At 37.4% G+C, this 27954-nt stretch overlaps 1 protein-coding gene across 5 annotated transcripts in view; it reads right to left on the minus strand.

Annotated features, from left to right (window-relative positions):
• The window catches only part of LOC124613920 (neurexin-1), a 2081056-nt gene that overhangs the window by 160856 nt on the left and 1892246 nt on the right, over positions 1–27954 (minus strand). For all 5 annotated transcript variants that reach the window (XM_047142672.1, XM_047142674.1, XM_047142673.1 and 2 more), the window contains one exon: positions 19178–19294. In XM_047142672.1, the coding sequence (XP_046998628.1) occupies positions 19178–19294 (117 nt within the window). The remainder of the gene's footprint in view (positions 1–19177; positions 19295–27954) is intronic.

Genomic DNA, 27954 nt, shown 5'->3' on the forward strand with positions numbered 1-27954 from the left:
AATGGGAGAGAACCTCCATGGCATATAGGCACTGTAAAGAAACTTCTGTGGAAACAGGTATTACTACATAATAGGTGTAAAACAAAGTGTAGGGCTATAAATAGAGAGATGCTAAATGGAACATGTTTGGCTGTCAAGAGCACAATGCTTGATGCCTTCAGCAACTACCATAGCAGAATATTGTCAAATGATCTTTCACAGAACCCAAAGAAATTCTGGTCACATGTAAAGGCTGTTAGTGGCACCTAATTTAGCGTCCAGTCCCTAGCGAATGAGACAGGAACTGAAATCGAAGGTAGCAAAGCAAAAGCTGAAATTCTTAACTCCATAAGGGGGGACACTAATACTCATGGATGTACCTCTTTTTTAGACTAATATCAGTGTCCACAGGCAGGTGCTAAACAGGCCCAAAACTCACAAGATTCTCACAACAGTAAATAATAATGTTACCATATTTAACCAAAATATTGGTGGATTAAAGAAAAAAGTAGATTCTCACAATAGTAAAGTAAAAAATAATGTTACCATTTTTCACCAAAATATTCCGGGACTGAAGAATAAATTAGATGAGCTCCTGGTTTGTTTAGATGACACTGAAGCTGATAATGTAATAGATATACTGTGCCTGTCTGAGCATCACATTGTGTTTGATATGGAAAAGGTAAATAACAGTGGTTATAAACTAGCTCCACATATGAGTAGAGAGAATAAGATGAGAAGAGGAGTTGCCATATATTTCAAAAGTCATCACAGTGTAAATAACTTAGATACAAAAAAGTTTTGTCTAGAGCAACATATAGATGCCTGTGCCTGTCAACTTAAACTGAAGGAGGGCTCTTTTATAATTGCAACAGTATATAGGTCCCCTTCAGGAAACTTTCATTTATTCCTGGAGAACTTGGATGCCTTGGTGTGCTATTTGTCAGATAGGGGAAAGCAAATTATTATTTGTGGGGACTTCAAAGTTGACTCACTGAAAGAGTGTAATAGCAAGAATGACCTGGAAATCTTGTTCGGTTCTTTCAATTTGACATCTGTCATTGATTTTCCTACTTGAGTAGTAAAGGACAACAGCATATTAATAGATAACACTTTTATAGACCAAGATAAGTTTAAAAACATAAATTCTTATCCTTTCTGATAAATTCTTGGCCTTTCTGATCATAGTGCTCAGCTAGTTACAGTATATGACATAGCTCCATTCAATAATTCAAAACTTCCCTTCAGTGTTGTGCATTCAATTAATGACTCAACAATTAGAAATTTCAGGGAAAATCATCTGCAGTTAGACTGGAATGAAGTGTACAAGGAACCCGACGCTAATTTAAAATATAACTTATTTCATGATACACTTGTAAGAGAATTTGAAAACTGTTTCACCAAGGAAGTAGTTAAATCTAATTATAAGAAACAATGCAAAAACTTTGGCTTACTAAAGGAATAAAAATATCGTGTAACCACAGAAAGGAACTTTATCTAACAACAAGAAAGAGTAGTGACCCAGAAACAGCCAAATATTATAAAAACTACTGTGCTACATTAAGAAAGGTTATTAAAAAGTCCAGGCGTATGTGCATCATGTCTGAGATTAATACCTCTGACAATAAAATCAAAACAATTTGGAATATTCTTACAAGGGAGACAGGGCAACCAAGAGTAAAGGATGACAGCATTACCATCGAAACTTGACAAACAACAAGCCGGAAGTTGAAAACATTTTGAATAATCATTTTTTAAATATTGTAGAGAAAATAGGATCTAAATGTTCAGTAGAAGAAGCAAGGCAGTTAATGGAAGAGGCCTTACTCACACAATTTGATATAATTGAAATTCCACCCACCTCTCCTTCTGACATTTGGAAGATAATAAACTCTTTCAAGAATAAAAGCTCACATGGAATTGATGGCATTTCCAGCAGGATAATAAAAGCTTGTTCCCAAGAGATATGTGGGATTCTTAGCCACTGCCTTAGCTCTCTGAAGCAGGGTATTTTCCCAGATAGACTGAAGTATGCCATTGTTAAACCACTACATAAAAAAGAGGATACGTCTGATGTCAACAACTACCGCCCAATCTCTCTTCTGACTGCCTTATCCAAAATTCTTGAAAAAGTAATGTATTGTACAGTAGCTTCACTCCTTTGTAAAAATAAAGTTTTAACAAAATGTCAGTTTGGTTTCCAGAAATGTTTTTCAATTGAAAATGCTATATATACTTTCACTAATGAAATATTAAATGCTATGAGCAACCGGAAGTCACCTGTTGGGATTTTTAGTGATCTCTCAAAGGCTTTTGATTGTGTAAATCATGGAATACTTCTAGATAAGCTCAAGTACTGTGGTTTGAATGGGACAGTGCTCAAATGGTTTAAATCATACCTAACTGGAAGAGTGCAGAAAGTTGAAATAAGAAGTTCACATAATATGCAAAAAACTGGTGATTTCTCAAACTTGGGAACAATCAAGAATGGGGTGCCACAAGGTTCGGTCTTGGGTTCTCTGCTGTTGTTAATATATATTAATGACTTGCCATTCTATACTCATGAAGATGCAAAGCTGGTACTGTATGCAGATGATACAAGTATAGCTATAAAACCCAACAGACAAGAATTAACTGATTACATTGTAAACGATGTTTTTCAGAAAATCATTAAGTGGTTTTCTGCAAATGGGCTCTCGTTAAACTTTTACAAAACACAATATATACAGTTCCACATGGTAAATGGAATGACACCATTAATAAATATAGGCTTCAATCAGAAACCAGTAGCTAAGGTAGAATATTCAAAATTTCTAGATGTATGCATTGATGAGGGGTTGCACTGGGGCAGGAGAGGGGGGGGGGGGGGGCAAAAAAAAAAAAAAAAAACTGAAGATCTGCTGAAATGTTTGAGTTTAGCTACTTATGCTATTAGGGTCATTGCAAATTTTGGCGTTATACATTCCAGGAAATTAGCTTCCCACATCTATTTTCAATCTCTGCTATCGTGTGGCATCATATTCTGGGGTAACTCATCACTGAGTAAAAGAGTGTTCATTGCACGAGACATTTAATCAGAATAATTGCTGGAGTTCATCCAAGATCATCCTGCAGACACTTATTTAGAGAGCTATATATATATTATGAAATTTGTTATTAACAATCCGAACGAATTCAAAAGTAATAGCAGTGCACATGGCTACAACACTAGGAGAAAGGATGATCTTCACTACTCAAGGTTAAATCTAACTTTGACTCAGAAGGGGGTAAATTATGCTGCCACAAAAGTCTTTGGTCACTTACCTAATAGCATCAAAAGTCTGACAGATAGCCATATAGCATTTAAAAGGAAATTAAAAGAATTCCTGAATGGCAACTCCTTCAACTCATTAGATGAATTTTTGGGTATAGTAAATGGTTAATTCTCCCCCCCCCCCCCCTCCCCCCCTACCCACCCAAAATAAATAAGTAAATAAATAAAAAGTATTAAGTGTCTTCTAATATTTTGTGTAATGTAGTAATGTAACATCTTGTGCAGACACCTTTTATTAACCTGTCATGTTCCACATCATTATGAAGTGTTGTATTCTTGATCTGTGGAACAAGTACTAATCTAATCCATTTTCAAATGTTCCTTTACACAGTAAAACTCACAAGAATTGCCCCAACTTAATCCTCATACCACTGAAAAGATGAATGAAATAAGTATTAGTGCCAGTGGTGTTGAGAAATAGATGAAATCATTAAAATTTAACAAGGCTCCAGGTTCCAATGGAATCTCTATCAGATTCTATACTCAGTTTGTGGCTGAGTTAGCCCCTCTTCTAACTATAGTCTAACATAGATCCCTTGAACAAAAACCATGCCTAGTTATTGAAAAATGCACAAGTCACACCTGTCTACAAGAAGAGTAGCAGAAGTGATTCACAAAACTACCATCCAAAATCCTTTACATCAATTTGTTGTAGAATCTTGGAGCATATTCTGAGCTCAAACATAATAAGGTATTTTGAACAGAATGACTTCCTCAGTGCCAACCACATTGATTCTGAAAATATCAATCATGTGAAACCCACCTAGCACTTTTCTCACATGACATACTGAAAGCTTTGGATCAAGGCTATTAGGTAGGTGCAATATTTCTTGATTTCCAATTGTCAAAAGTTCATTCATGTAGGGTATCAATTGAAGTTTTGTGTCTACATTGAGAACTTTTTGGTAGGGAGGGCACAGTATGTTATATTAGATGGAGAGTCATCTTTAGATGTAGAAGTAACTTCCGGTGTATCCCAGGGAAGTGTTTTGGGACCCTTGCTGTTCATGTTGTATATCAATGACTTTACAGACAATATTGATAGTACCATCGTGCTATTTGCAGATGATGCTGGCATCTATAATGAAGTACTGTCTGGAACAAGCTGCATAAATATTGTGTCAGATCTTGATAAGATTTCAAAGTGATGCAAAGATTGGCAACTAGCTTTAAATGTTCAGAAATGTAAAACTGTGCACTTCAAAAAAAAAAACGTAGTATCCTATGACTATATATCAATGAGTCACTGTTGGAATCAGCCAACTCATACAAATACCTGGGTGTAACACTGTATAGGGATGTGAAATGGAATGATCACATAGGCTCAGTTGTGGGTAAAGCAGATGGTAGACTTCGATTTATTAGTAGAATACTGAGGAAGTGCAGTCAGTATACAAAGGAGATCGCTTACAAATAACTTGGGCAACCGGTTCTAGAATATTGGTCAAGTGCGTGGGACCAATACCAAATAAGATTAACAGTGGAATTGAACAGAGAAGGGCATCACAGTTCGTCAAAGGTTTGTTTAACTCATGGAAGAGTGTGTGATGTTTGCCTGCTTTATTTCTTCATTGATAGTCCTCGGTGTCGATTTGTTGGCTGAAAAATTGGGGATGGAAGCTCAACACTGATTACTGTAAATGATGTAGCCGACAGCTGCACAGTTGCGTTCCACAGTTCTTTACTTTCACTGTTCACAACCCCCCCTCCTCCCCCCCCCCCCCCCAATATTACACAGTTATATTGCCAGTTCACTATTCGTAAAGGTTGCAGGCAAACATCAGCATACTGCTACAGTAGTTTGCTGTTGAACATCTATGAGCAGTAAATACCTAATCACACAGTTCACAGTTCTTGCAGAATAATACTGTACATGTGACACTATCTCTCAAATAAATTGAACAGACACTGCAATTGTTTTAACACATGGCCTATTTTCGGTACACTAATTCCACTAAGCTAATACATTGTTGTTACTCTAACTGATACAGACTCTAACTGATACGGCCATGGACTGACTGGCTCAGGACCAAAAATTAGGCCTTTATATATCCTCACAATAATAGACACTGAAACTATACATTGTTCAATGTTTAGGTTACAGAAATTACAATTAAAACATTACTCATTCAATTAGCTGAATCCATCAAAAAATTCCTTCTTTTTGGTAGTTTCTTCTACCACAAAGGTTAGACTGAATTATTTGTTTAAATAATGAAATTAGCAGCTATAATTATGCAAGCAGTGCTTTTGATGAACCTGGTAATTATTTTGGAGCTAATTAAGGGCTGGCTTTGCTATTATGTTTTCGAATAGAGCCAAATAAATATTTTGAGAATCCTAGTAGTTCTCCTTCCAAATGTTTGTAATTAGTACATAATTTATATTTGTTTATAAGTCAACAATCGAATTTAAATCATGAAACAATTACTGATTTCACCCTATAAGAAAGATATGAACTAGGAATAACCAAAATAAATTAGGAAATTAATTACATACACAAAACTAAGCACAAAATTAGACCTGGTGCTATATTTCCTAAGACTAAGGCCAACCTTTCTCTTTTATGAAAATGTAAATTGTGCTCATGTATGTTAATGGTAATTAGTCAAAAATTGAAAAAAAAAAAAAAAAAGAATTTAAGGAGGCAGATGGCAAAACAAGAGAGGAAGTAAAGAGGTCCCAGCTTGCTTCATCACAGGGATACTGAAGGAACTGAGCTGGAAGACTCTGAAGATAGATGTAAACTATTCCAAGAAAGTCTATTAAGAAGATTTCAGGAAATGGTGACTAGGAATATACTGCAATCCCCTACCTATTGCTCACACAGGGATCATGAGAGTAAGATCAGAATAATTACTGCATACACAGAGGCATTCAAACAATCATTCTTCCCACTCTCCATGTATGAATGAAACATGAAGATAACCTAATAACTGGTACAGTGGGATGTACCCTCTGCATGTAGATGTAGAATGTGTTCCTGAGGAAACTACATACTCTTTTATACCAGCTGTATTCAGAGTACAAGAATTTAATAATTGCAGGTGTTTTTAAAATAAATTTTGAAAATGAGAGCAATAGTAAAGTAGATTTAAAACATTTATTTGAGTCTTTTAACTTGATGCCAGCAGTAGAATTTCCAACCAGGGTTACTAGTAACTGTCACAGTCTGACTGACAATATATTTATAGATAAGTCAAAAATCAGCAGTATCAGTGTATGTCCAATTGTAAATGGCATTTCTAACCATGCTGGTCAATTACTTTCACTCATTGACACCAATGTATGCAACAGTTCTGAGCATTCTTGGAAGTCTTTTAGGATGATGAATGATGAGATCCTTAAAAATTTCAACTACAGCCTGCAAGGGAAAGATTGGTGTTCAGTTTAAAGTGAAAAGGATGTAAATAAAAAGTATAATATATTTTTAAATGAATTCAATTCTCTCTTTGAAACTACATTTCCCAAATAATAATTAGACACAGCCATGCAACAATTGTCAGGAAGGAATGGCTCACTGCAGAAATAAGAACATCCTGCATAACAAAGGGGATGCTATATAGTTCTCTCAGAACTTGTAATGATCCAAACAAACAGCAGCACAACAAACTTTACTGCAGTACTGTAAAGAAGATGATAAACAAATCATAGAGAATGTGCATAAAAACTGAAATTGATAAAAAAGAAAAAAATATAAACAATTTGGAATGTGATAAAGAGGGGAACGGGCAGAAAAACAGGAAACATGATACAGACATAAATTAAATAAAGTGACAATATTGTAAAAATAAACCTGAAATGGTTGCAGAAATACTGAACACACATTTTTTGACAGCAGCAGAGAAGGCAGCCTGTAAAGGATCTGTGGACAAAGCAATGGCTCTTCTACAGATAGCTATCAGAAACAGAACCCTACAGGTATCCTTACATTCTGTTACATTAAATTGAAAGAATAATTAAGTCACCAAAAAACAAAAAGTCTGTAGATGTGGAAAATATTTCTAATAAACTATTGAAATACAACAATGAAAATAATCAATTATTGATGAGATAATGTAAATGAATAAATAAAAAAATACTCACCATGCGGTGGCAGGAGTATACACACACGAGAGAGTGGCTTCTTCTTCTGGCAGAAGAGTTGGAGTGGAGGAGAAGGAAAAGGACTAGAGACGTTTAGCAACAGGCATACAGGCCAGAAAATCACCCAGAACCCCATATCTGGGGAGACTAACCAGATGAGATGAGAAGGATAGACTGATTGTTGGGGACTGCTCTGGATGAGATTTGAAAATCTGAGAGTTTAACGGTGGAAGACAGGTTAGTATGCACGACTGAGATAACTACTAAAACATAGTGCATGAGTTAATAAGAGTGAGAAGTGAAGTGCATTGTGTGTAACAGAGGTGGGAGTGGCTGCGGTGAACAATAGACAGGTCAAGAAATGGCACGTGCAGAAAACTAAAATGGCGTGAAGGATCTGTGGATGGAAGGAATTAACGTAAATTAAGACCAGGTGGGTGATGAGAACCAAGGACATGTTATAGTGATAGTTCCCACCTGCTGAGTACTGAGAAACTGATGTGTGGGGGAAGAATCCAGATGGCATGTGTGGTGAAGTCATGACTGTCAGGTTGTAGAGTATGTTCTGCAACAGGATATTGTGTGTTGCGTCTACACCCTCTGCTTATGCCCATTCATCCTGGCTGATAAATGGGTGGTTGTCATACCAATGTGAAAGGCCATACAGTGTTTACATTAGAGCATGTATGTGTCATTTCACAGGAGGTTCTTTCTTTGATAGTATATGTTTTGCCTGTTACAAGGTTGAAATAGATGGTGGTAGAAGGGTACATAGGGCAAGTGTTGCAGCAGGGACAGTCACAGGGACAGGAGCCATAGGGCATGGAGATGGATGCAGAAGGAGCATAGGATCTAACAAAGATATTGTGGAGATCGGGAGGGCAAAAGAAAGCTATTCTAGGTATGGTGGGCAAAATCTCAGACAGATTGGCTCTCATTTCAGGGCATAATTTTAGGAAGTCATGGCTTTGACAAAGTAGCTGATTAATACATTCAAGACCAGGTCAATACTGAGTGCCAAGTGGAATGCTCCAAAGTTATTTTTTGTAGGGATCACCAGTACCATGATTGGATGTGGTGCCTGGGAAATCTATTTTTGAACTAGGCTGTTGGGGTGGTTATGTACAGTGAAGGCTGAGGTGAGATAGTGGTGTATTGTTACAAAGAGTTTGCATCTGTACAAATATGTTTGCCTTGGTATGGGAGGGAATGTTTGACACTGAAGGGATGGCAACTGTTGAAATGAAAGTACTGTTGTTTGTTAGTAGGTTTAATATGGACAGAAGTGTGTAGGTGGCCTTCAGTGAGGATGAGATCAACATCAAGGAAAGTGGCATGATATTTGAAATAGGACCATATGAAATTTAATTAGCAGAAGATATTTAGAGATTCCATAAATTTTAACAGGTAAACCTTACCATAAGTACATTCACAAAGATGTCATCAATGTTTCTAAATCAAACTGCATGTGCAGCTGTATGGATCCCAGGAAAGTCCCTTCAAAGTAACCCATTAAAAGGCTGGCAGAGGAAGGACCAATTCTGGTTTCCATGGCCATACCACTGATCTGTTTGTATGTCTGCCCTTCAAAGGTGAAGTAGTTGTTGGTAAGTGTAAAGCTGATTAAGGTGAGCAAGAAAGATGTCATAGGTTTTGAATCAGCTGGGCGTTGATTGAGGAAATGTTAAACAGGAGACTGACCGTGTACATGGGGGATGTTCGTCTAGAGGGAGATGGCATCAATGGTGACAAGCAATGTGTGTGGTGGGAGTGGAATGGACATGGATTCAGATGATTAGGAAATGGTTGGTATCTGTAATATAGCAGGGGAGTATTTGCGTTATGGGTTGCAGGTGTTAATCAACTCAGGCAGATACATGTTCGTTGGGTGCTTGGAAGCCAGCAACTGTATGAGAGCCCAGATGATTGGGTTTGTAGATCTTGGGAAGAAGGTAAAAAGTGAGGAGGCATGGTTTTGGTGGGGTAAGAAGTTCTGTTAAATTGGGTAAAAGTTCTTGTGAGGGGCCTGAGGTTTTTAGGAGGGACTGCAGGTCAGTTTGAATCATAGGGACGGGATTTTGAATGCAGATGCTGTATGCATAGGTGTCAGACAGCTGGAGTAGACCTTCACTAACATACTTCTGTCAGTAAAGTGCCACATTGGTAGATCCTTTATCTGCTGGGAGGATAATGATGGAGTCATTAGCTTTCAGGGGATGTAGTTCCAGGAGTTCTGCAAAGACAGGTTAGGGTCATGTTGTAGGGATCTGAGGAAGGGTTGAAAAGCAATGCTGGATATGAGGAATTCTTGGAAGGCTTGGAAGGGATGATTTTGAGGTAATGGTGGTGGATGAAGTTGGGATTATGGTTGGAACTGTTCAAGGCAGGGTTCAATGTCAGGTTTGCTGTTGGAAATATTTTGGGATTGGGCTGCAAAGTGATATTTCCAGTTGACATTATGTGCAAAGGAAAATAGGTTCTTCACCAACGTAGCATGATTAAATGCAAGTTTAGAGCTGAAAGTGAGACTCTTGGATAACTTGGATAATATAAATAATTCAAAAGGGGAGAGTGCTTTAGACAAGGTTAGAGAGGTTGAGAACACTGTATTGTAGTGACTGGTTCTTATTATTATTGGTTGTTACTGTTCTGGGAGGCAAAGGTGAGGGCTGGGGTATGTTACAAGAGGTTAGTGTAGCTCAGTTTGTTGGAGAGGAGTGATGATTGATGGTGTGACTATTTGGGAAGCTGCAGGGTGACAGGAAGGGAAACATCACTGTTGAGGTAGTTTAGGAGAAGGTGGGATGGCTTTCTTAGGTGAAATCTAGCATGTTGTTGCTGTCTGAATTTGGCTTGGTGTATGATACCATCCAAGGAGACATGAGGGGCAGAAAACTGCAGGATTTTGTAGAAGGAGAGAAGTCTGGTGGAGTGCATACTGGCAGATGAGGCATATTGGTCACATATTATTCAGCTAAGTGGAAGAGATTACCATATTTGAAACTGTAAAAGAGCCTGTTGTAGAGTAGGATTGCATCCAGAAACAGAAACTTTCAGTGTTAGGCCTCTGTTATTAACTCCAAGCGACAAGCAGGTTTCAAGAAAGAGAATGTGGGACTTTAATTTTGACAGTGCAAAAGCATGTTTCTGAAGAGAACAGATGTAACATGTGATGGGATTCATCACAGCAAGAGAGTACAGATTGGAATGTTAGGAATGATGGGAGTGGCAAAAATGAGAGAAGAGGGTGGAAAAAGATAGAAAAATGGAAGAAAAGTAGGGAAAAAATTCAGAAATATCAGAAAAATTTGAACAAAAATCATGAGAACAGACAATAGTTAACAAGAGGGGGGTGGTTGAGAATATCTTGCTAAAAGAGTGGTCTATATGATTCAAAAAAAAATGATTGAAAAAACCAATAGGCAAAGTTGTGAAAAGAGACAAAATTTTAAAAACTGGGCAGACAAAAGAGGAGCTCACAGGAAAAAATGAAAACTACTTTACTTGGCAAATAAAGTAGTGTCACTTTCCCATCTTCTCCTAAACTATCTCAACAATGTTGTTTTCCCTCCTGTCCCTCTGCAGCTCCCCAAACAGCCTCACCATCAGTCATCACTCCTCTCCAACAAACTGAGCTAGCTCAACCTCTTGTAACATCCCACAGTCTTCATCACTGCCTCCCAGACCAGTAATAACTCAAAATTACAAGAACCAGTCACTACAGTACAGTTTTCTCAAACTTCTGTCTGAAGCAGTCTCCCTTGGTTCAAATGGCTCTGAGCACTATGGGACTTAACATCTCTGGTCATCAGTCCCCTAGAACTTAGAACTACTTAAACCTAACTAACCTAAGGACATCACACAACACCCAGTCATCACGAGGCAGAGAAAATCCCTGACCCCGCCGGGAATCGATTCCGGTTACCCGGGCGCGGGAAGCGAGAACGCTACAGCACAACCAAGAGCTGTGGACCAGTCTCCTTTCCTGAATTATCTATATTGTTTTAGTGTCTCATTTTCAGCCCTAAAACTGCATTTAATCATGCTGTTTTGGTGAAGAACCTACCTTCCTTTACATGTAACATCAACTGGAAATATCACTTTTCAGCCCAATCCTGAAACCTTTCCAACAGTAACCTGACATTGAACCCTGCCTTGAACAGTTCTGACCACGATCCCAACTTGATCCACCACCACTACCTCAAAATCATCCCTTACAAGCCTTCCAAGAATTCCTCACATCCAGCATTGCTTCACAACCCTTCCTCAGGTCCCTGCTGATGGAGCCATCATTACCCTCCTAGCAGTCAAAGGATCTATCATTGTGATACTTGACTGATAATAGTATGTTACTGAAGGTCTACGCCACCTGTCTGACACCTATACGTACAGCATCTGCCATCAAGATACCATCCCTGTGATTCAAATTGACCCGCAGTTCCTCCTAAAAACCTCAGGCCCTTCACATGAACTTTTGCCCCAATCAATAGAACTTCTTACCCCACCAAAACTGTGCATCCTCACTTTTTATCTTCTTCCTAATCACCCTGGCTATCCTACAGTTGCTGGCTTCCAAGCACCCAATGAACATATATCTGCATACAAGCCATAATTCAAAGACTTCCCTCCTATGTTAAGGATACCATCTATTTCCTGATCATTTGATTCCATATCCATCCAACTCTCTCCACACACATTGCTTGTCACCACTGATGCCATATCCCTCTATACCAACACCCACCATGCCCTCCCACCTCTGTTACATACAATGCACTTAGCTTTACACTCTTATTAACTAATGCATGATGTTTTAGTATTAATCTCTGTCTTGCTTGCTACCTGGTCTTCCATCATTATACTCTCAGATTTTCAAATCTTGTCAGGTGCAGTCTCCAGCATCAGTCTTTCCTTCTCATCCCATCTGATAAGTCTCCCCTGATGTGAGGTTCTGGGTGAGTTTTCTGACTTGTACCTCACATAACAAATGAGGAGGTACTGAATAGGATTGGAGAGAAGAGGAGTTTGTGGCACAACTTGACTAGAAGAAGGGATCGGTTGGTAGGACATGTTCTGAGGCATCAAGGGATCACCAATTTAGTATTGGAGGGCAGTGTGGAGGGTCAAAATTGTAGAGGGAGACCAAGAGATGAATACACTAAGCAGATTCAGAGGGATGTAGGCTGCAGTACCTACTGGGAGATGAAGAAGCTTGCACAGGATAGAGTAGTGTGGAGAGCTGCATCAAACCAGTTTCAGGACTGAAGACCACAACAACAACAAACCCCTGTTACTAAACCTCTCTAGTCCTTTTTCTTCACCCCTCTTCCTTCCTCTTCAACTTTTCTTCCAGAAGAAGGAGCCACTGTATCAAAAAGATTGTACAAGTTAAACTCATTTGTGTGTGTATTCTCCTGCCACCGTTTAGTGATTAGATTTTGTATGTATCGAAATATTGTTATAAATATATAAGTCCAGTCTTAGGCAACATATTCAATACATCTCTCTAAGAAGGAATTGTCCCTGATAGACTAAAACTGGCTGTGGTGATATCTCTCTTTAAAAAAGACGATAAAAATAATGTCACAAACTATCACCAAATTTCCCCTTCAACTACCTTTCAAAGATTCTTAAAATCTCATACACACATTGACTGTTGATCACCTCAATTTTCACAATATCTTCAACAATAGTCAGTTTTAGTTTTGGGCAGCTTTTCTTACTGACCAAGCAATATTTTTTTAAAAAAATTAAGTACCAGAAGCTGCTAACAAAAAATGTCTCATGTAGGTATTTTCTGTGATTTTTGAAAGTTTGTGATTGTGTGAACCATCAAATTCTTTTGAAGGAAGCAGAATATTATGGTTTAGGTGGTACTGTTGGTTCATGGTTTCAGTCATACTTAAATGACTGAAAGCATCCAGAGAACCTGCCTCATCTGAGTGGGAGGCCTTAAATTGTGGTGTGCCAAAAGGTCCTGTTTTAGGTTTGCTACTATTTCTTATTTCCATTAATGCTCTTCCTCTTTGTACCTATATAAAGAGTAAATTTACCCTCTTCACAGATGATACTACCATTCTCACTGATGAACTGTCCAGCAACAATCTTGAACAAACTATAAACAAAGTTTTCACTGAAATTTTAAATACAGATGATACTACCATTCTCACTGATGAATTGTCCAGCAACAATCTTGAACAAACTACAAACAAAGTTTTCACTGAAATTTTAAATTTGTTTTCTTCAAATGGTCTCTCACTAAATGCAGATAAAACTTATTACATGAAGTCCCGTACACCACAAAGAAATCTTGAAGAAATAATGTAAAGTGCAGGGATCAACCAATTCAAAAAATTGAGGATACAAAATTCCTGGCTGCATATACAGGGTGAGTCACCTAAAACTTTCATTGCAAATATAATGGAAATGGAAATTGCTACTGATGTGCAGTTTTTGCAGATGGCCAGGGGCTCATACTGTTAGCCAATAAACTGATTGCAATATTACTTAGAAAATGAATTTTTTGTGTGAAATTACACTTTTTTTTAAATGTAATGGTACCTATTGACATTAACAAACTAAAAGTAGGGTAAATTATAATGATGTTTGTTGCTTAGCCAAGTGTGAGTCATGTACTATATATTATATTGTGCAAAGTTTCCATGCTGACACTTGTTTGTATCATTCAACCTGCATAGTCGCTAGGTAAAGTTTTGTTATGTTTGCTTACAATGTGCTTGTGTGTTCCACGAGTGCATTGTGACTTGCTAGTCCGTCAATGTGTGACAGTCCAAGCAGTAGGTTGTGAGTGGATGATGGAATTTACCAATGCAGAAAAAGCTGATATACTCATGGTGCATGGAGAGCATAGGAAGATTACAGTTTTTCTCGTTTGGTGTATGCGACAAGATATCCCAATAGACATCAACCGTCTTGTGAATTATTTATCAACTTCTTCAATCAGTTATGTGAAAGTTGTAGCATCATGCATAGACAATGTAATGGAAGCAAACAAGTGATGACAGGAGAGAGGGAAATTTATGTTCTTGCTGCTGTTGGAGTTGATCCACATGTTAGCTCGTGCGCAATCGCACTTGGAAGTGGCACGAGTCAGATAAGTGCCCTACACATCCAGCATCAACATAGGTTCCATTCCTACCACACCTCTCTTCATCAAGCGTTGCATGGAAATGATTATGAGAATTGTGTTAGGTCCTGTACATGGTCATTAAGACAGGGTACTCCATATGCATCATGTTTATGAAGCCACATTTACCAGCCACCGTCAGGTAAACCACTGAAACATGCACCACTGGTCCACTGACAATACCTGTTGGCTCGATCAGATGGAACGTCAGCATCCATGGAGTGTTAATGTGTGGTATGGGATAGTGAACCATCAGTTCATAGGCCCATTTTAGCAGATGGAACACTGAACACACACAAATATCGCAGACTCCTAACAGACCACCTTCCACAGATGCTAGAAAACATTCCTTTGCAGACTAAGAGGAAGCTGTGGTTCAAATTATTTCCAGATCATTGAATTCGATGCAGAAGACCTGTACCTCAGCTGGCCTGTTCCTGGGATTTGATGCCTGTAGCCTTTTTTATGTGGGAAGAGCTGAAAGACACTATCTGCAAGGACATAGCAACTACACCCAATGATATGCAATGAAGTATTACTACAGCCTCCATTGAAATGCTATGAAGTGTGCAGCAGTTGTTGTGTACCAGACCGGAAGTGTGTATTTCAGTTGCCAGTGGTAATTTTGATCACAATCTGCGATGGTCAATTGTCTTGTTACTGACAGTAATCCATATGATAAGTGTATGTAATTGTTTTGTTCTTTAGTGTGTGCTACAGTACAGCATTACAAGTGTTGGGGTAGGAACTTTTCAAAGTATGATATCTCATAAATGACTTGAACTAGAATCCTGCAACAAATGCCACTGACACTCTAGTTTATCCTACTTAAGGTTTCTTAATGTTAATAGGCATTGCTCCATTTAAAAAAAGTGTATGTTTGCACAAAAATACAATTTCTAAGTATTATTACAATCTGTTGATTGGTTAACAATATTTACATCTACATCTACATACATACTCTGCAATCGACCAAACGGTGCATGGCGGAGGTTACCTCGTACCACAACTAGCATTCTCTCTCCCTGTTCCACTCCCAAAAGGGAAAAATGACTGCCTATATGCATCTGTATGAGCCCTAATCTCCCTTATCTTATCTTTGTGGTCTTTCTGTCAAATATAAGTTGGCAGCAGTAAAATTGTACTGCAGTCAGCCTCAAATGCTGGTTCTCTAAATTTCCTCAGTAGCGATTCACGAAAAGAATGCCTCCTTTCCTCCAGAGATTCCCACCAGAGATCCTGAAGCATTTCCATAACCCTCGCATGATGATCAAACCTACCAGTAACAAATCTAACAGCCTGCCTCTGAATTGCTTCTATGTCCTCCCTCAATCTGACCTGATAGGGATCCCAAATGCTCGAGCAGTACTCAAGAATAGGTTGTATTAGTGTTTTATAAGCGGTCTCCTTTACAGATGAACCACATCTTCCCAAAATTCTACCAATGAACCGAAGATGACCATCCGCCTTCCCCACAACTGCCATTACATGCTTGTCCCACTTCATATCGCTCTGCAATGTTATGCCCAAATATTTAGTCGACGTGACTGTGTCAGCACTACACTACTAATGGAGTATTCAGACATTATGGGATTCTTTTTCCTATTCATCTGCATTAATTTACATTTATTTATATTTAGAGTTAGCTGCCATTCTTTAGATCAATCACAAATCCTGTCCAACTCATCTTGTATCCTCCTACAGCCACTCAATGATGACACCTTCCCGTACACCACAGCATCATCAGCAAACAGCCGCACATTGCTATCCACCCTATCCGAAAGATCATTTATGTAGATAGAAAACAACAGCGGACCTACCACACTTCCCTGGGGCACTCCAGATGATACCCTCACCTCTGATGAACACTCACCATTGAGGACAACGTCCTGGGTTCTATTACTTAAGAAGTCGTCAAGCCAATCAAATATTTGGGAACCAATCTCATATGCTCATACCTAAGTTAGGAGCCTGCAGTGGGGCACCAAGTCAAACGCTTTCCGGAAGTCAAGGAATATGGCATCTGCCTGATACCCTTCATCCATGGTTCGCAAGATATCATGTGAAGAAAGAGCGAGTTACATTTCACAGGAGCGATGCTTTCTAAAGCCTTGCTGATGCATGGACAGCAACTTCTCTGTCTCAAGGAAATTCATTAGATTCGAACTGAGAATATGTTCGAGAATCCTGAGACAAACCGGTGTTAAGGATATTGGTCTGTAATTTTGAGGATCCATCCTTCTACCCTTCTTATATACAGGCATCACCTGTGCTTTTTTCCAGTTACTCGGGACTTTATGTTAGACAAGAGATTCACAATAAATGCAAGCTTAGTAAGGAGACAATGCAGTAGAGTACTCTCTGTAAAACCGAATTGGAATCCCATCAGGACCTGGTGATTTATTTATTTTCAACCCATACAGCTGCTTAACAACCCCAGAGATGTCTATCACTATGTCCTCCATACTGGAATCTGTACGAGACAAAACGGCGGTATGTTTGTACGATCCTCCTGCATGAAAGATTTCTCAAATGCTAAATTTAAAATTTCAGCTTTTGTTTTGCTGTCTTCCATTGCCTGGCCAGACTGATTAGTAAGTGACTGGTTGGAAGCCTTTGACCTGCTTACCAGTTTTATGTAGGACCAGAATTTCCTTGGGTTTTCAGCAAGATCTTTTGCTAAGGTATGACAGTGGTAGTGGTTGTATGCTTTGCACATCACTCTTTTTACAGCAGCATGAATCTCTACTAACTTTTTCCTGACCTCATTCTCCCGATCTTTCTCGTACCATGAGTGCAACTGTCTTTGCTTCCTGAGCATTCTCCAAATTGTGCTGTTAAACCACGGTGGGTCTTTTCCGTCCGTAACCCACTTTTTCAGCACATACTTCTCCAATGCGTGATTTACAATGCGTTTAAAATTTGCCCATAATTCCTCCACGTCCATCGTACCGGAAGTAAATGAGCACCTGACTACCAATCCATTCTGTCAGAACCACACATCAATAGCACTTCATGTTTCTGCAATATCTGCAATGCAAGTTTTAGGTGATTCACACTGTATAGATGATAAATGTAACTGGACAACCCATATTCTTCACAAATTTTTATTTGTACTACAAATTATTGCTTCTGTGGCTGAAGTAGATACTATTAAAGCTTCCTACTTTCACTACTTTCGTTCATAAATGTTGAATGCTATTATATTCTGAGGAATCAATCTCTCACAAAAAAGTTCACTGCACAGAAAACGGTTATCAGAATAATGAGTGATGTCCATTGCTGACACTCTTGCAGGTAATTATTTCAAAAGATGGGTATCCTCACCATCTCCTCACAATTACCCTGATTATATTCATCCAGTATTTGATAATGAGGGCATTTACTGATTTACAATAAATTTTAAGCATAAAAAAAATCTTACCTAAACTTTATCTCTTTTACATGCTTAAAGTCAAATATTCAGATGTTTGAAACTGTTTCATGCATGGGAGTTTTATTCTTCCACTGGTTTTTACTAAAACTTTGCTTGTTATTGCCACTATACACAGAAGTCAACATTGTTTACTATTTCTCAAGTTAGTAAAAGGCAGCAAGATAGGATTTTCGAAGGGACATGACAAACCAGATGATAATCTTGGCTAAAAAAAATGGCAAACAAAAATTCAGTACACTGCAAATACATCGAGTCAGTCAATGTAATTTTATCTTGTTGATGCAGATACATAAATGCACACAATAACTACAAGTGTACAGTGACTATAAATACACCGTATACAGATCTGAATTTAATCTCCACTACAAGCAAAATAAGGTATTTTATGTCGGTTATAATGAATTTATTGGTGGAATTACATAAGCGCAATAGATCAATGTTTTAAACTTTATTTTGTCCTCCATATATATTATGTGAACGCAATGTTAGGCCCACCAAGTTAATGATCTGGTCCAGACATGGTCTACTCATCTGACACATACTAGGGCCACCACTGGGATGAATGGATGGACTGAAAAAGTCCTTTGCTGGATTCCAAAAGATAAGAAAAGAATGAGATGATGACTTAATAGAAAGCAGTGAATATCAAATGGGTATCAAGTACTGCTCTGTTTTTCAACAATTGTTTTTAGTATAGATTTATTTGTAACAGGGCTAGAAAAATATAGAAGAATGTTAGGCATCTGATGCAATGGGAAAGTATGACTCTATCCTATGGCAACTTACTCAAAACCTCTTTTCTTGCAAAATGTGTGTGCACTTAAGGTCTAAATAAGTGACATGAAATAAAAATTGAGATCACCAAGACCAGCACTGTAGCGATCCCATAACTATATTTTTATGCAATGTTTGGAATCTGAGTATGTGCAAACAAACAGAGGCAGTGAAAAGGGAGGGAGTGAAGAGAAAGTGAGAACCTCATGACTGTTTTCTCTTTCTTTTTATTTTTATGTAATTTTTGGGCCTGGAAAAGCAATATCTTTCAGTAGTCACTTGTGTGTGAGATACAAGAACATCAGTTTTATGATTTCTATCTGTTATCTTACAGTGCATTGTGACAGTATTATATTGTTTTGTTAGAAGGTTAAAACGTGATTAAGTGATATTATTATTTCAAATGAAGATAGGAATAAAGCAAGAGAAGTGTTATATTTCATACCATCTGAACACGTGGGTCCTGTATAGGATGTCATATCACAGTCACATGCATAAAAGTTCCACTGCTGCACGCATACTCCTCTGTTGGCACATACATTGTGACTGCACTTGCTGGAACCTGAAAAAGTTGGAAAATATAAACATGAATGAAAATGTTTCAAGAATGGTTTACTTTAGGACTAATCACTAATTTAATTGAAATTGTATCAGTTCATTGACTATCCTTTTTTCGCTGGTTTATATAATGAAGTTCTACTGCCACTGGGTGTTTCTCTGTCTCAGTATGTAAAAGATATAAAGCAAGGACATAGCCAGAGGGGAGGTCCCCTATCACCTAAATGAAATTACATACTACCTAGTTGCTGTGTAGTAAAACTGAAAGATGTGAGGGGTGATTGAAAGTTTCCATTTGAGGGCATTGCTGCATACATGAAACATAACGCAACTCTGATGTGAGTTTATAAGTACCAACATGTTGGCAAGCAATTAGTATGACATTTATGTATTTTTGACATGTGTGCACTAAATGTGGAAACATGAACTCTGGTCATGTTATTACCAAATGGTCCAAACAGGACCAACGTGTTGTTATTCTTTTCTTAGCTGCCAAAGGGCAAACACTGGTAGATATGCATCACAGAACAAAGAATGAGTATGAGGCAGCACATCTGTCCAAAACTGCCACTGTGGTGTGGTGTGACAAGGGCTGCTTCATAAAAATGCATGTCTCCATATCGCAAGTGTCGCATATGTTACACCGACTCAAGTGGAGACACTCGAGCACAAGCCCTATAATCTTGAGGCCTCTGATTCCTTAAAAAAGTCTTGAAGGATCAATGATTCCTGTCAGACAAGGACATGTTGAGGACTTCTTCATGCAGCAGGACACAGAGTTTTACCAAATGTGTATCTTCAACATGGTGTGTTGGTGGGATGATTGCCTCAATGCCCACAGCAATTTTGCCTGAGTGGCATGCCAGTTCTGGACTGTATAGCCCTTACTTTCTGATTTTCAATCATACAATGAAAAACTGACATTCACTATTGACAGTCAACAAGGCCATCAATAGATTTAAGCTATTAATATATCAACATGATTATAGGCTATTGCCTCTCCCTACTTCAGCCAAGACCAACTATTGTACCCTGTTATCATTACTTCAGGTCAGTTGTTTTGTTTATCAGTTCAGTTCTTATTTGCAGTTGAATTAAATACAAGTACACCTCTTTGTCAATGATCTTATGTACAACAAGTATTGCCAAACTACCCTCCAATTTGCAGACAATACAAGCTTCCTTATTAGTGGTAAAACAGAAGAAATACTGAAAGACACCACTATCCAAACAGTGAGCAGTGTAGAACAGTGGTTCAGCTATAACAAACTAATTATAAACAAAGAAAAGACAGTAGCACTGAACTTCTATAATCTAAAAGGAAGACACCACCCAAACATACAAATAGAACTTAGGGACAGTGTTCTTGAAGCTGTTGACAGCACAAAATTTCTGAGACTCTGGCTCCAGAACAACACAAAATGGCAGGTACACATTGAATATTTGCAAAGAAAACTAAGCAAAAACCTGCTACATGATAAAGATTTTAAAAACTTGTTGCAGCAAAGCCAGCCTGTTTATGTACACTACTCCTATGTGCATTCTGTAATTAAATATGGCATAATCTTCTGGGGCAATGCAACAACAAATATTGAAACTTTTCACGATGCAAAAGAGAATATTAAGAATCATTGAAGGGTTAAACAATATGAAATCATGCAGACCCATATTCAAAAAACTGTCAGTTCTTCATCTTCCTTGCATTTTTATTAATGAAACATCAGTTTTCATCAAACAATATATTGATAGACACCCAGATATCTTATTAAAAAATGAAGATATACATGCATACAATACAAGGCAAAAATCTGACCTTCATATGAAACAGGTGAGAACATCATCGTGCCAAAAAGGCACACTACATACTGGGATAAAGATTTACAATAATTTGCCTAACCATATGAAATCAGTAGGTAAACTCATTAGTTTTAAGGCTGAACTAAAGGCACATTTAATTATCATTGCTTTTAAAGTCTGAAAAGAGTACCTAGAAGCCAAGCAACATAAATAAAGATGCATTATGAGTATTATACTTTGTATGTTGCCTCTAATGTTTGCTGTTTGTATGATACTTTACTAAATTACTTTAATATCTAGTGCTTAGGAATGCAATACAAACTGTTTTTTTTTTATCTTCTAAATACCTAACAATGTCCAATATCCTTGTATATATTCTATACATGTAGTATATGAAGGACTAAATAAATAAATAAATAACTATAATAACCTAATTACCTATCTCCAGGTGTTTAATGTTAGCACTGAAGTCATTATTTGGAGACTGGTAGAACTTTGAAATACATCAATATTTTGCAAGACTGCAGAGTGGTGAATGTCATTACAATTAACATTAAATTACAGTTAGTGAATAAAAATACACTTGTATTTGCCTGTGTCACCAAAAACATGTATTGATCAACAAAAACATTGCCCATACAGCAATGGTTGCTTTCTTTAAAAAATTTGCTCAAAATTGTATCATTAGTAGTCTAAATGGCAAAATATCACCCAATCTGGTTAACAGGACAGTGTTCAATTATGAAAACCATCCTGCACAAGGGGGATGTGACAACAGTGCACACTATAGTTTGTTTGTTTCAACAAGATTTTTTCAGTGGGCTGTCTGAATTTGTTTGAACCAACAGCATCCTGCATCAACATGCCCCTTTGGACCAACTCACTTGTAACACTATAATAGCGGGAACCACAAATTATCTGCACAATTAAATCTTAAGATGTGTGTGCCTTGGTGCACTATCAAATGATGAAACATGCACAGTTAAAGGAAAAACACGCAATATCAGAGTTCCATCTTTTGTTGTGATACATTTTATTTTATTTGAAAACAATGTACAACAACCAGTTTCTCTGATTTCTCCACTGACTAATGTAGCTCTGTGCCTTGCGGTGCTGAGCTAACAAACCATGGATTCAGGAGGTGAGGTGGTTCAAAACCATAAGCCAGGAACCTTGGAAATTGTTTTATGTAGTTTCTCATTTTCAGTTTAGACAAATGCTGAGTTTGGTCCCATACTTTTATAGGTCACAGGCAAATCCTTCTGAATTATTTTCTTTCTTGGCAGATTCGAATGCCTTTTAAGATGTATCCTCCTTGCTTAAACGAAAATAGCTGTACTGAAGTTGAGCTGAACATCCCTTTGGAGACTCCCTGCTCTAAAAGACATACATTGAAAGGTGGCTAATGATCATCATTTTGTACCACATACCTGTGCATAAAGATGGCTGTCTTGTGGAATAGCGAGATATGGTGTCTTCAAGTTTTACTACAAGAACAGTGGTCTACTGTGAAATGTCTTATTTGTAATATTCTTGTAAGTCCAACCATCACAACTCTGATGTATTTGTAAATAAATGTCACATAAACAACAATGTGTGTTTTCTGTTCTGCTATAGTGAAATTTATGTCAGAAGCCTGAGCTATGTTTTGTTAGCATATAGGCAATACATTATAGTCATATTTTAATTCTTTTGACAGTAGAGCAAAGTTGTCATGTTGAAAAATAAAGAAATATTTAATTGTACATTTGGGTACATATAATACTGTTGAGGATATACATTATACTATTTTAAGAAAAGCTTTTATTGCTTAATTCTTTGAACCAAATTCTTATTTGTATGAGGGCCCACAAAAACAAATTACAATTTATGTACACATAATAAATAAATAAATAAATGTGTTTCCAGAATAAAATGAAAAAAAAAAAAAAAAAAACATGAGTCTATTTAAGGTTCCTTTAACAAATTGGACCCCCATTTTGACAAAATCCTGGCTACAGTCTTGTACAAAGTTTTGTTTAAATAAAACTTTTATCTGTTACCAACGTGGAACACTGCAGCTGTGGTAAAGAAAACCTTTTGTGGTGGTAGAATAATTATTGGTTTCAAGGAACCTAGGAATTTACACGAGATGGACACCTCTTGGCAATCATTTACAGCATTTGGGAGATAACTGTGTAGAGTTGTTTGACTACACTGGCTTACTTCTGGTGTACAAACAATTTTTTATGTTCACCAGTTATGTTAGTTACACAACATTACACAAACTTTTCCATGGGTAACAACTCCTACATGCTTTACAGGATACAAACATATGATTGCCTCAATTCTAAGCTGCAGCAGAATGATATACACTGTCTTCAGGGGTCAGAGACAGGAGCCTTGCCACAGATGGCTGAAACTGAGTGCTTATCGTAGAAATAATACTACTACTAAAAAAGGCACAACAAAATATACTGGTAAGATCTTCAGCTAGATTAAAAAAAATGGTTACTGGTAGTGAAATGATTGAAGATAAGAATAAAAACAACTTACTGGGTACTGATATTACCCGATACTTGTGGGCATGGATGTGCATAATTCTTGCATTGTACATCATCTGACTAGTGCACATCAGCAGGATGTGAGAAGCAGTCAAATACTCTAGGGACCTCACTTTGAATGAGTTAGTGGTAGTCTTGAAAAAACTGTCACAGAAGCCTGAACAACAGGGGAGTGATGTATTAGAACATGCTTCGATACGATAAAATGGTGCATCGATAATGACTAAGCACTACCCAAAAATCCAGATTTGCTGAATAAGTACTGTGAGAAAAGGATGACTGATTGCTGTGCTCTATCATTTTAAAGTTATTGCAGATTTTAATGACAGTAACAGAAGCAAAAAAGATTTCAAGATGAGTATACAGAGATTAGTTGCAAGAATGCTACTACTGTGTACAATCTCTTTTTATACTGGATCTAGCACATGCATGTGCCAGCATCATTGTAACTGACATGAACAAACTTTTGCAAAGAGAAACTACACAAAACACGGGATGTGTGTTAACACAAGAGGAAGAACAGAAAATATGCAGAGGTATTGCTGCTTGTCTTAGGTGCACATGGCTAAAGTCAACACTGACAAAACTAGCTGTCTGTTCAATAAACAGCAGTCATGTAATGGAACATTCTTTGGACATGCTGTTCAGATGATAATGAGAAGTGAAACCATTACCCAGTCCACTTCTCCTCAGAAAAGAAGAAAGTCATCAGAAACTGTCAGCACACCACCCACCCATATAAATGGCAAGTTTTAATGATTAATGAAAACCATCTCAGCTGTATTGTTACACATGTATTGTGTTACAATAAGCTGAGGTCACTTTCATTAATCATTAACATGTGTGTCAATTAATGACAAGTTGTCATCTCCAGCCTATGTGGATCAGTTAAAAACAAGTACCCAGTCCATGTATAAAAACAGTCAAGCTTCAAAGGCACTAAAAGTAAGTGCTCAGTCAGTATATGAAAACAATCAAGCTGTAAAAGCAGAAAATAAGAACAAGTGTGTGAAAGCAAACAAGCTACTGTACGTGTGTTTTCTAGAGCACAAAAAGTTCTAGAGAGGAGCAGTGATATTTTATGGCTGACATTAGGGAAACCACTTCATCATCACTATCTGGATCCAGTGTAATCAGGAAACTAGGCTTAGATGTAAGTACACAATCTGCAAGTGGCAGAAGAATGTACGAGCAAAGTGAGCAAATGTGCTGCTACAGAAGAATCCAGACCTAACACTTTATGAGGAAGACTGATTAATATTTGCCCACATAAATATCAGGCCTTCAAAAAATAAAACTGGTGGTCTTGTATTTTGTGAGGAATGAACGAGAGTCTCATATGAAATAATGGAAAACCCAGGATGAAATACTGACAATATTATGAAAATGATAGATTGCTAGTCACCACATAGAGGAGACATTGGGTCACAGACAGGCACACAAAAGACTGCTATACGTGTGGGCTGTCGACCCAAAGGCCACCATTTAATGTAGAAAACGCGGACATATTCATGCAAGCACAGTTCACACATACACTGTTTTTGGACAATGTCTCAGCATACTGAGCCTTTATTTGCAAATCTGACACAGACAGTGGCCATGTGTGTGTGTGAGTTACGCTTGTGTGAATGTGTGGGCATTTTTGTGTATTTTCTACTTTAGAAGAAGGCCTTTTGGCCAAAAGCTCACATGTGTAGCAGTATTTTTGATGTGCCCATCTGCGATTTAACTTCTCCCCTACACAGTGAGTAACAATGTATCATTTCCACAATTTTGTCAAGAATATCATATTATCTATTCATAATCCTTGGCTAAGAGAAGATCAACTGCAGTTATATGTTTTACAGGTTTTGACTAAGTAATGAACATAAAACTATGGGAGGAGGGGTGCATAGACTTGCATTACATTGCCCTTACTGTATGATATAGAAAATGTACTGGAAAAAGTAATAATGCTACTGCCCATGTCAAAACTCATAACTGTGTCTTATGCTGCTCACCAGATAGTGATATTTAAGTGTGCAGGGCTTACAGGAAATTATGCTACACTTTGAGAAATGGCCTAAAATAGGATTGTAATTTTTGGTGACATACTTAAATACTGACATAATGCTAATAACAACTAATCAAGTTAATTTTCTCAATATGATAAGATCACATAACCTGTACTGTATTAATGGTAACTCAACAAGACAAATTGCTGCCTTGATAATGTGATTATTGATGCTGAGATGAATCAGTCTCAGTTGGGATTTTTCAAAACACATTTTGTATTAGACCATAAAGATATCATTTTAAAATTAAAAATAAAAGGCCTGTATCCTCAGACTGCAATTAAAGATGACATACTGGAATGGCATTCTGCTTGAAAGTACTCATATTGAAAATGCATATACGTTATTCATCAGTGTGCTATTAGATACATTCAAAACTTTTTGCCCTAAAGTAGTGAGAAAAAATAAGGGAACTACCAGGATACATGGCCTCACATCTGTGGATAATTAGTTCACATGTGATCTAGAAAGGCTTAGAACACTCTTAATGATTTCCTATGACAAATCAAAGAATAAAATAGCAGAAAGAGCAAAGTAAATAAGGCTAAAGAACAAACACAATGCAGAAGTCATATTAAACAAGTGCAAGGCAAATGATGATTATGTTAACATGTCACAAAATAAATGCAGAGCTGGTTGCAGGATGGACTGTTGTCAAGCCTCATCTGGGTAGAATTATAGATATTAGCAAAAATAATTCACACCAAATGATTTTGAAACATTCTTCATTAATGCTGGGTAGAGCTGAAAAATTACAGTAGGCTGCCATACTCTATCACAGGTAAGCATCGACTACAATAGTTTTCCTAATAGCTTTCGGCAGTTAAGATTACCTGTACACTAGATGTGTAGCATACCTATTGGGTGTTACGTGTTGATTGTTTTGTTTACATATGTGACCAGTATCTTATTAGTTTGCCTTAGAAACCAGAAGCTGTGATCTGCCTTGAAACTGAGTGAGGATACATAAGGGCCACATAACCTATGTAACATTTTTGTTGCACATAGTACCTTCCTTACTTAAACATAAACAGTATTTAAAGCAAAATGGGAAATTTTCAATGTTTATTCAAATATTGTTGATTTGTAATGTGAATCAGAGGAATGTTGTAGAAAAAATAATTCAAAAATACAGATATTACTAGAAAACACAATTTCCTAAAAAAGAAGGTAAAATTAAAAAATATGCAGAACAAGAACATATTAAACATCACCTTAATACTTTATTGAAGTTATATAAAACATGTTGCTGTGATTCATAAATAGATTTCACATTATTTATTTATTTATTTATTTGTATGGCTCACAGGCAATAGCTTTCACACTTATCAATAATAACACAAAGCTCTTGCCTTTGATCATGATGGAGATTGTTCTACAGAGTACAAAATAATAATTATAGTTGAATACAATTTTTATTTGCATAACTCCAGTGTGCTGAGTATAGTGAGACAACAACTCATTTTTAGATTGTGATGCAAAAAAGGCAGCCAGAGTTGCAACTAAAATGGCCATTTACCTAGTTGGGTTTTGGGCTATGCCCTTTCCCAAACTAGCCATTGTTTGCCACGTAAAATGTCCATCAAAATAGCAGTGAACAAAGTGCATACATATGTTTATGGCCCTAACTAACACTCATTAACGAAATACTATGTTGCAGAATTGCAATGAAGTGACTGTCCAAGTGTTTACTGGGAAGAGCCACATCAAATGTGGCCAAAACGTTGACACTGACAAAGACAATGAATGAAATACTCCACATCGTGAAAATGATGTATGGGTGGTGAGTTTGCAAAATGAAAATAATAAACATGTTAAGAAAGTAAGACACCAACTGAATGATTGGATTAGATTCAGCGTTGCTGCAGTGGTTAGAAAGGAAACAAAACATAGAACAGAAACAAAACACATGGCCATATGAGACAGACTGTGTCAACAGAATACCTCAGAAAGCATGGACACAAATACACTACTGGCCATTAAAATTGCTACACCAAGAAGAAATGCAGATGATAAACGGGTATTCATTGGACAAATATATTATACTAGAACTGACATGTGATTACATTTTCACGCAATTTGGGTGCATAGATCCTGAGAAATCAGTACCCAGAACAACCACCTCTGGCCATACTAACGGACTTGATACGCCTGGGCATTGAGTCAAACAGAGCTTGGATGGCGTGTACAGGTACACCTGCCCATGCAGCTTCAATACGATACCACAATTCATCAAGAGTAGTGACTGGCGTATTGTGACGAGCCAGTTG

The sequence above is a fragment of the Schistocerca americana genome, chromosome 4, assembly GCF_021461395.2.
Source record: "Schistocerca americana isolate TAMUIC-IGC-003095 chromosome 4, iqSchAmer2.1, whole genome shotgun sequence".
In the NCBI taxonomy this organism is placed as follows: Eukaryota; Metazoa; Arthropoda; class Insecta; order Orthoptera; family Acrididae; genus Schistocerca; species Schistocerca americana.